Raw genomic sequence first — 10732 nt, 5'->3', positions numbered from 1 at the left:
AATGCTCATGCCTGGGTTACTTCCACATCTGGGGGGACTGGTTAGGTTTTTCCTTGATGTTGATGAAGTCATACTAAAAGTGCGCTTTCTAACATTGCCAAGGGAATACCTGGAGGATGCCACCTAACAATATCATTCCTTCCTAACTGCTTAACATAGCCAAATGTTTGTTTCATGCATGGGAAATTCTGCTCAGTACAGCAGTATATCTGAGACAAATGGTTTATAGTTAATAAAAAAAAAGTCTGTATGCAAAACCAGGGTATTTCCATGTTAACACCTATGGCAACCAATTATCATATCAAAATAAAGCCTGAAATTACTCATGTAAACTCAGAATGAAGTCATACTCAGTAGCATAAACAAATGGATAAACTATCATTACTATTGATGTCATAATGCAGATTAAGCAAATATAAAGCAAGATAAATTGAAGCAACCTTTTAATGTCTAATCATCCTTTAGCCCAACTTTGATTTCACAATCTTGTGTAAATGTAAAAAAATAATTAAGAACTATAAATTAAAATGTTTCTATTTTTGTTTGTAAAAATTTTCAAAACCAGGTAGTTTTCCCTTGACTGTTGTCTTCTTTCAAATTAAATCAAACACTTGTCTTGAAGCCTAGTGTTATTTTATGCTTTTGTCAAATAAACATTTTGATCCAATCAATCATATCCTTTCTAGCTTCTTCAATATAAGGCTTATCATCAGGTTTCATATCTTCTGGCTTCAGTTGTGCAAACCCATGAACTTGTCCAGGATAAACTTTAATTTTATATGCAACTTCACAGTATTGTTTCAACTTCTCCTCCAATAAGGTGATCTGTAAAAGAAAGCATTTTTCCATTAAGTTGTGGGTTGGGGTTTTTTTAAGTTGTTTGACAAACCTGCCAGTTCTCATATGGCTACATCTTTGTCTTTTCTCAACTGTTGCACTTGAAGCAGGTTCTGTTGCTCAACAGATGAGAAAACCCCTCTTTGGAATATAAGACTGAAACATTTTTTACATGTATAAGTGAGTCTAAGAACCTCAACAGCTATTGCAAAGTTTACTGTATTACAAAAAGACACTGTTCCTACACAATCTTCTGATGGTAAGCGTACACATGCTCACATACAAAGTACTAATCATATGATTATGTACCTGTATATATGTGTAGACACATTTTTGAGCTCGCTTCCATTAAGAATTCAGAAAACAGGAGAATGAACACTTATTTTGCCCCTCCAAGCTTAATTCTACCCATTGTGCAGATTAGAGACAGTATTGTAATTTGTTTCATGTTCACTTTTTTTTTCCCCACAGAGCCCTTTATTGCTCAATGCAGAAAACAAAGTATGTGAGGATTTTTTTTTTTTTTTAATGCAGGAATTTTTCTTACACAATCTGCACAGGTAGCTCAGAGAGAAAGCTTCAAGAGAAAAAGTTATGGTTTCAATGTGTAACGCATGATGGAAAAAATGTATTTATGAAAATTGTGCCCCTGGGAAAAAGACACTTTCAGCATAAAAAGGGGACACAGGGTGAAGGATTTGTTTTCCTGTGCAGAGGAGACACATATTCGAGGTACAGATATTAGAAATAAATACTGATTGGCTTCTGCATTCCCCGAGCACACTGCCAGTGCCCCAGTTGGACCCTACTCCTACGCAACAAACTATGCTAGAGGTGGGATGTTATCCTTGTAACAGAAGAGAAAGAATTCATGCACAGAAGAGGGCACCAGTTTCCTACCCATATATTTATCGAGCTTCTCAGATATGCATACAGTAGGGGTTATATCAGAATACAGATGTCAGCCAGGAGTCAAAACAGAGCCCACAAGTTGTCATCATCTTAGTTAAAATTCACACCCACTCTTCTGACACATTTTGTCTTCTTGTACCAAAATCAGTTAGTCATTGGCCCACATCACCAGAAAGTTGCGTTACTAAGCTGAAATTAATTTTTTCCATTCAAAGTCCAGCTTCAGTGATTTAACTACCTGTTCTCTCATCCATAGCAGTAGTATCCAAGTTTTTGAGATGTTAGGCTCGTATCACTTGGATCGCCCTGCCCAGTTTCACACTCGGCTTGTCCAGCCACTCAGAGACTGATGACTGGTCTTTACTGCATTTCTCACCTCAGAAAAGAAGCTTTGAATAACCTAAGCAAGATATGAGGGAAGTTGAAATATAAACAAAACAATCCAGCCTGTCTGATTTTTTCATATCTGAAAATGGTTTCTAACAAGCTAGGATTTCTGTATGGGATAAAAGAATTATGGGAAAAGAAAAAGCATTTCCAGTACAACAGCTTACCTGATCATAAGAAATAGTGTGGTCTTTCTCACCAAAAATGAAAAATGTGGGATTTAGTAAATTGTATCTTTCTTCAGAGTCCCTAATTATTCCTGTAATGTTTTTGAGAGACAGTCTGTTAGTGAGGTTAACGTTCCTGCATGATAAATGGCAAATTCCAAGACAAAATTTCGATTTAAGTTTACTCATTATGTACATTTTTTAGATCAGGACAGTTTCTATTTGGATGAAGAATAAAGCATTTGGAAAACATATTTCCCCACTCTCCAAGCAGTAAAAAAGAGATTAGAAAATTGCTGTGCAAAAAGAAGCCATTTTTTTCTGGTTTACAGCATTCTTAAGTTTTTATACCAATATAGCATATTGCTGAAATAACCATAATTAAAATTTGCAACTCACCTTTGAGTTGAGTATTTACAGAAATTGTTACAAAGCAATAACTAGACTTACAAACTATGCATAGTCATGTGAGACCATGGAAGTTTTCATGTGTTCTACACTACCATAGAGGGACACCCCAGCGGTTAACTGAGGATTTTTCAGCATCAAGTGATGTACTGCCATTCCACCCCAGGAAAACCCAACGATACCAATCTTCTTTGCACCGCATTGTTCCTCTAGATACTTCAAGACAACATCAGCTTCCCTAAGACATATAAACAAAAGTAAACTAAGGAATCTATTGCAGAATCAATACTTGACACTTTAAGAAGTAAAATTAAAAGAGATACATGACTTTCTCCTGCATCGGCCCCCCAAGTCATTTTAAACAGAGACTATTTAAAAACCACATTTCAGACCAGAGCAGTGGCTTCTAGTCTTAAATGGAAGTTAACATCTCTGGTCCCAGTTTAGGGAAGTACAGGTGTAGGTACTTAAATACTTACCTGAATTGTGACCTGCTCCTTTGTTTTCAAAAGAAGCAAATTTTTAATTGAATCACTTTGTCTAGGACAGGACAACTAAAGACAAGACATATCTGCAAGTAGAACAACACCTTGCATTATGGATTGTAGGAATAGATAAGCTTCACTGTGCTATCTCTACAGAGTTCACCTATTTAGATAAAGATTTATCTTGGGTATGTCATTCCTGTTGCATGAGTTAATATTAAAATATCCTACCAAACCCACATGCAGTAATACTATACTAAAGTAGCAATTACTCAAAATTAAACTGTCAGTAACTAGAATGTTAAAAAAACAAGTATTGCATGAGGTATAATGCAAAAAATATGTAAATAGTTTTTAATGTAGGCCAGAGCAGGTAATTTTATTTTATTTTAAATTGCTAACTTCCTAGGTCTCAATAGTTATATCTTTTTTATTATCTACAGAGTTTTAAATGAATTTTAAATGCAGACTGCATATACTAATAACTATATTTTTGAATATTACACACATTAGTGTGGTCATCACAGGTTTAATTAGGCTGACAAAAAAGCAGTATGAGAGTGACACGATCAGGAGACGGTGTCCTAGGCTTGTAGCATGTGTGCTGCGAGCTCCCTCAGATTTGATTTGTTTGGAAGGGCACTAAGTCATGGGTGTGCTGCATTCTTTGTGCTCTGAAAGAGCAACGGATCTGACCTTGAGGGAAGCTACAAGTGAACCCTCAAAAGACAGCACAGGCACGTCCTTGAGGTCTTAATTGTTTAAGACAGTGCCCATGTATTTGCTCACTCTTTGGAGTAGGATTTTTTACAGGTGTTAGTCATTTGTCTTTTCAAAAAATTCAGTCACAGCTTCTGCAACTATATGGTCAAAAGCTTTGCTGAAAGATGTTCAAGTTAGGCTGTGACTGCCGGGACCTCTTGAAAGAGTCAGAATACTTGTGGCTTACAAGATGATAGGTGAGTAATAGGGTGTCACTGCCTTGCTATCATCCTCTGAAGTTTTAGGTTGTGGTGATAGATGCTGAAGAAACAGGAATGCCTCCCATAATTCCGGGAAGCCTTGTTACAGACACTGCTAGGCTCTACAGGTAGTGGGCCCTCTATTTCACATTGAGAAAAATGGTATAGTTGATCAAATGCATCTTTGGTTTTGGGCTTGATCTAGTGCTGCTCAGGAGAATATCTGCACCTATCATTATCTACAAGGCAGAAAGCAAGATGGGCAAGTGACAACTGGCAGATAACATAAGCACTTGTGGAAGAATTTTCCTCATTATCTTGAGGAACTGGAGGCAGACTCAGCACTTGTGGGTGTAAATGCTTGGTATTTCATAGTCTGTGCAACATTGGCTTTGAGCCTGTGCAGCCAGTATGACATAGTTAGAAAAGGGCCCAGGAAAACAAGGTGGGGACAATAATCAGTGATGGAGGGAGCAGATGATCATTTCCAATTCCTAGCCAAGACAGTGCCCAGAACCACAGAAGAATCACCCAGAATAAGCAATTGTGTGCGTGCAGCCAGCTTGCCCTGCTGTCAGGTGCCACTTTTAACATTTCATACAAATTCCCCTCGTTTGCTGGATGCTTTTGAAAGTTCAAGTACAAATATGTATCTTACTTGTCTACTTTCGTAGGATCATGATTTTTCATCCAGTCAGCGAAGTCAGCCCAGTGATCAGTGGTTTTCCAGGGGTCTGTCCCCTTGAAGAAGTCTGGGCAGATGGTTCTGTGTGAGACATGGAATCAAGTCAACTTTCACGTCCAGGTGGGGAGAATCTGTGGATGTCTTAATGTCTCCTAATATCTTTTCTACTCCAGAGTACATATTTACATGGTTACTATGTGAATCATATTCTACTCATCCTGTTCTGGCAATCAGCAGAGCTAAAAGTATATGTCTTTCTATGGGGGGGGGGGGGAAGCTCTCATTATTTCTTTTAGACATACTTAATACAAAAGGGATTTAGACATACTTAATACAAAAGGGATTAAGCAACGCTCCTGATTCTATATAAACACATATATATCGCTTTGCTAGTAAAAGCTAAAGCAACTGTCCAAAAGCTTTGATTCCGTAAAGCTTATACAACTTAAAGATAGATACCAACATTTATCTTTTAATCACCCACGCTGCCACACAAGCACAAACACTGGCACTTCATGAGTCTCCTTGTGACTTTGTGCTCAGGTAGCTATTTTTGATGGATCAATTTTAGTAGCTTTGGTGGCCTCATGGGAATATTTTGTCCCTTTGCATTTTTATTCGCTCTCTGAAAGGGTATGGTTGCCCTGTTTTCATGGGAAACATCACAAGCCATGCTTAGCTTTGGGCCTGTTGATCTATCAGGGCACTTAAGAGGAATGTAGGAAAGACAGTTGCTTACATGTATCCATGACCTGCAATCAAATCAACTATGTATCTAATGTCTGGGAACAGCCATCCAAATATATCATGAATCACGATTACAGCTTTGTCTGTGAAAAAAGATGGTCTACAAACATATGCCTTGATGTGCTCAATTTGTACTTCATGTCCAAGGCACCCATATTTTGATCTTTCTCCAGTATCGTATAGGAAAGGATCAGCCATTTGGAAACCTACAAAAAAGAAGAAAAAAAAAAAGAGAGCAAGAAAGTCAAAATCATTTGTTAACACCAATTATTAAGGGCAAATAAAGGCAAATACAATCTGCAGAAAGTAGTTCAATGACTTCTGCAAATAACATTGATATCCTTTGTCTGAACGGAGAAAGTAGAAAAAAGAAAGAGCAGTGTTCCAGTGCAGAACGGCTCTTAGTCCATTATGTGTTATTAATCTGAGACTGAAGACAAATACCAAAAGCAATGTTATAAAATTACAAACAACCTGCACGTGTAGGTCCTGATTCTCATGTGACATTTGTTTTGCCCCCATGCCACTCTGTCAGCACTGGTGTGAAGCTGTACGGCTTCAGATGTCGCTCAGATGGAACCATCACGTGTGTCTTCATGGGGAGTCCCATGCTAGTTTCTCTGAATTACGTGATGGGTAAGGACCAGAGCACTCAGCTGCTACAGAAAAGTACAGTGTCCAGTGCTTCTCTCAGTGCTGGTGCCTGCTACCTCATCTGTGCTTTCAGTAGCAGCATCACAGCTGTTCCGGGAGCCGCTCTGTCGGGTGCTGTTGGTGAAGGACTGCAGCATGGATTTGTAAATTACATTCCGATGCCTGAGGCCCATGTGCCCTTGAAAGGGATTGCAAGAAAACAAGCAGATATGCAAATCTCATTCAAAATATGTGAGAGTATTTGGTTTTGTCCCTTCTCCAAAAATAGCAATTACAGACAATGAGCCAGTAGCTGTGCTAGAGAAATTAAAGTCAAAAGTTGTTCTGACTTTCTGTGTCAGGAGCTTGGAATGGACTCCGTGCAAAAAGTAGAAGGTGATCTTGTCATTAAAAGTAGTGTTACAATGCATCTATACAAGGAATCCAGTTAAGTCTGAAGGGACAGTGTTAAAAGTAGCATTTCCTAGCCACGTACTGACTTTGAAACTGTCCTTGGGGATGCAGCACACACACCCGCAGAGACACGATGACTGTCTCAGCTTCCTCATTTCTACATCGGCCTATTATTTCTGTTTGCGTTGTACTTCAGAAAACTATCTCGTCTTCATGGAAGCGTGTCAAATTCTGGTAAAAATGTATACCTTCCTCAGCTCTCCATTAACCACAGCAGCGGAGAGCTAGGTGTCACTGAGTCATGGGAAGTTTTGCCCAGGCAGTACGGACGTGTTTGGAACCATGGTGCAGGCAGACTGAAGAGCAGAGAGTCAATGCTGCAGAGACTCACCGCTTGCTTATGCCTTACACAACACTTCTGAGGTTGCATGATTAACACAGGCTCAGTAACAGCATCCAAACTTTATATGCATTTAGAGTACCTTACACCCAGGATAATCAGCCTTCCCAATGTATAGTGCAGAGACACTGTTCTTCCTCATCCTCTCCCAACCCTGGGGCTGCTGTCACCAGGACTGGCAGGGCCAACACTGAGTTTCAGCAAGTACACCTCATTACAACCGTAACCATACGGTTGTATGATAGAGTGTGGTGTAGAGACACAGGGACTGGGAGAATGCGGCTTTACTGCTAGAATCAAGCTGCTTCAGAAATAGCCATGAGATGGGTGATCTCACATTGTGAGTAATCCCCTGTGCTGGTAACTGAGAGCTGATTACATTTGTTAATTGTTCTCCTACCTTTCTCAACATCTGAATGTCAGGGTTGGTGCTAGGAACCATAAAGTAGCCTGATCATCAGGACTAAAACCTCCATTGTTTTGGCATCGTATGAAAGTGGAAGTTGTAACATGCATGGGAGAGTATCTCCTAGTTTAAGCCCCCCATAATAGCCTAGAAAATGCTTGAGAGATGTCTGTGCAAAAGTGCTTCCTACCTCTTTTTTTTTTAACCTAATGAGCTCATTGAAGTGCCAGAGACTGGCTGGAAAATTCATAGGCATTCCCCAAGATAGCTAACAGCACTGGCTTCTGAGATGGCAGCCACAGTCTTACTCCACTGAGGTCTTTTGTTCAGAAGGGCAAAACCTATGGTGTCTCCTTCAAGGAAGTAATGTTTAGGAGGCATTAAGCTTTGCAATAGTTGTGAAACAGCCTACTGCCTATCTGTTGGTTGCTTCTCAGAAATCATTTCTTTGGCCTATCTTGATCGATGCCTAGCCAGGTGGCTCTCCTCCAGGCACCAGGCTGCAGAGAACGTTAGTAAATAGTCAGCCACACCTGAACAGCTTAGAAGTCTTTGATGGAATCCTGTTCAGTCAGAAGATTTATTTGTTCCTGCCCACTTTGTCCCACACAACATGGTGTTGTGAAGCAACAAGCCAGGATATTTCCTACCTACCTGTTTCCTACCTCATTCCCTCTTCCCACCAATTTCAGCCATTACACTTTTGCTTTTCCTGCTTTCCCTGTGGCATGGTTCCAAGCAGGCAGCATCTCACCTTTATGCCGTGCTCCTCATCACTGAGCTCCAGCACAGAGGAGACGCGGGGCCTGGTGGGAAGCTAGGAACAAGGGAAAAACTGACTGCTGCCAACAGGGAAAAAAGATGGATATCCATGAATCTGCTGTCATCCTTCAGCACCTAAAGAGAAGGCCTTCTTATAGCCCCTCCTTCTCACCAGTGGTCCTGCTCTTGCTTGGGTGTCTCGATACCATTCAAGTAACATAAAAACCAAGGAGAGTTATTTACTATTATCGCAAGGCAAAGGTGGGCTCCCTTGGGTGGTAGGACAGACCCAAACTACTACATTTTCAGGGAGAAACAAATCACATGGTTAAATCCTGCTGAGTCTTAGTTTTCAATAGGAAAAACCAAACCCCTACTTGGAAGGTGAGGCTAAAAATCTTTAAAAAACAATCAGATTAAATAGGAGCAAAGATAGCCCTGAGGATAATCCCTACTTCTCCAAAAGAGAGTATGAGCACGTGATCTCAAAGTGCTGTGCTGTTTGGTAGGACCTTGGATTAGTGATGCCAAGGTGTGACATCTCTGTCCTTTTCCTGGGTCCAGTGATAACATTTTAAACTCCAACAGTAATTTATTTCAATGACAAGTGCTCCTATGGACCAAACAAGGAAAAGAATGGGAATTCATTCCCATAAGGGCAAATTAAATTATTATGGTCCTTTAATGTGATCTTGCTACTGATGTACATAAAACAGTTACCACTGTCCTCAGAACTACTGCTGTGCCACAGCTTGCAGCAAGGACTCAAAATGAAATCCAGTCTTTCCCAAAGTTGACACCCTTTATCTTCACCTTATCTGCTCCCTACTACTTGTCTTTGTGCATTTTTTTACTGAAACCAAAATAAAAGTCTCTTTGCTGAATGTTTTGTGCCTTTTCAAAGAGCTGTATCTAATTGCTTAGCAATTTCAGATTTCTCCCTGTCAGCACAGTTAAAAGTAGTTAGCCTTTCTCTGCTGCCAACTCAGTCTTTGTGGACCAGTTTGCCATCACATACCTGGAGTACAGGATCCTGTCTTAGCCCAGCTCGCTGCTTCTCCTCCGTGAGATACCAGCTAGATTCCTCTAAACACAAAAAGAAGAAAACCAGTTCTGCTGACAGTTTTGCTCCTCCTGCTGCCCATCCAGTTTCCAGGTGCTCTTCAACTCTTCTGCAGCAGACTTTGGGATAGGGAGTTGAGGAGGAGAGGCTTAGCACAGAAGTCATCCCTACCGGAAGGGGTGGGGACAGATCATGCAGAGAGGCAGTGTGCAGCAGGCTCCACATCAGTTGCCTTTTATTGCCCTTTTATTAATTTATTATTTAAGGAGTTTAGAAAGCAAGATGCACGCAAACGTTATACTGCACTTTTTTTTTTTCATCCCTCTAAATATGTGTGATTCCTAACAAAATAGTGTGGAGACGTTGAAGTAAGGCTGCTGAGTGCTACTGTCAGCACACTTCAACTTTCTGGGAAAATTTCCCTTCCAGACCTGTACGCTACAAAGCAAATGATGTGGGTGATGCTGCCATTTGAGACACTGCAGAACCTTCGGACCTCAGCGTTTATAGCTGAGACGTTTAGTATCAGAGATGCATTTGCTGATGCATTGTTAAATTCAAAGATGCATTACTCTTATAGTATATTCTTACACTTTTATTGTCCATAATAAATGTCTTTAATGGAATTTGTGCCAAATGAAGATAAATCTGTCCTGGCAAACTTGCAGCATAAAAAAATTGTGGAAGTCTCCCTAGCACACAGATTAAACATATTACGGCCACACCCACAGGTATTCCCAACAAGTCCAAAAATGTTCCAGGTTATTTTTGATTAGACTTGCTTTCAACAAGTTAGAAGCGTTTGAATCTGAGCTGGTTGTTATTGATGGTGACTCATCGAAATTCTCCATTCCTATTTCCATAATGGCCTTGCATGCAAGGAACATTAGCTTAGCCCTCAGGCTGATGTCTGCTATAGCTTTAATTTTCTCACTGCGTGTGCATGTGGTTTGTGGGTGTGTGCATGTTGTGGGGGAAGAATGAGAGAGACAAAAGACCTCAAAGAAAATGACACTGTCATTTAAAGTCAAAGAGCAATAAAGAAATTTTGATCCTGAGTGTATATGACAAACAAGTCCCACAGTCACTCTTCAGATCCTCAGCAGTACTCCATGTGGTAGTGACCACTGTGTAATCAGAGGACTACATAAAACAGGTGGTGGTTGGATTCAGTTCACAAAACTTCAGACATTTACAATGAAGACCTCTGCATGTCAGCAAGGTGTCTACACTCCCACAGTTGTCATCAAGGTTTAGGGTATGATTCACACTCTATGGGTGTCTTCCTTAGAACAAAATGGATAGTCCCCTAGATGCCACCACCACCATGCAGATCATGGACTTTAATGGCAGCCTACCCACCTAGTGCAGGTGTAGATTGCTGTGCCGAGCGCATCAGTCAGGCGAGATGAGTCCCACCTCTGTGTGCTGTGGGAGCTACACGCACCTCAAAATTAAGGTTTG

General features: G+C 40.4%; 1 protein-coding gene across 1 annotated transcript; it reads right to left on the bottom strand.

Moving 5' to 3' along the window:
• Positions 1-645: 645 nt before the first annotated feature.
• On the bottom strand, positions 646-5788 carry LOC104613713 (carboxymethylenebutenolidase homolog). The gene is made up of 5 exons (XM_010293695.1): positions 5583-5788; positions 4817-4924; positions 2807-2949; positions 2304-2395; positions 646-825 (listed from the first exon to the last, which is right to left on the bottom strand). The coding sequence occupies exons 1-5, from the start codon at positions 5786-5788 to the stop codon at positions 646-648; spliced, it is 729 nt and encodes a 242-aa protein (XP_010291997.1).
• Between the last annotated feature and the right edge of the window lie 4944 nt (positions 5789-10732).

Source organism: Phaethon lepturus, unplaced genomic scaffold, assembly GCF_000687285.1.
Source record: "Phaethon lepturus isolate BGI_N335 unplaced genomic scaffold, ASM68728v1 scaffold40148, whole genome shotgun sequence".
In the NCBI taxonomy this organism is placed as follows: domain Eukaryota; kingdom Metazoa; phylum Chordata; class Aves; order Phaethontiformes; family Phaethontidae; genus Phaethon; species Phaethon lepturus.
Note: the sequence above shows the minus strand (reverse complement) of the source record. Positions and strands in the feature narration are given on the sequence as shown.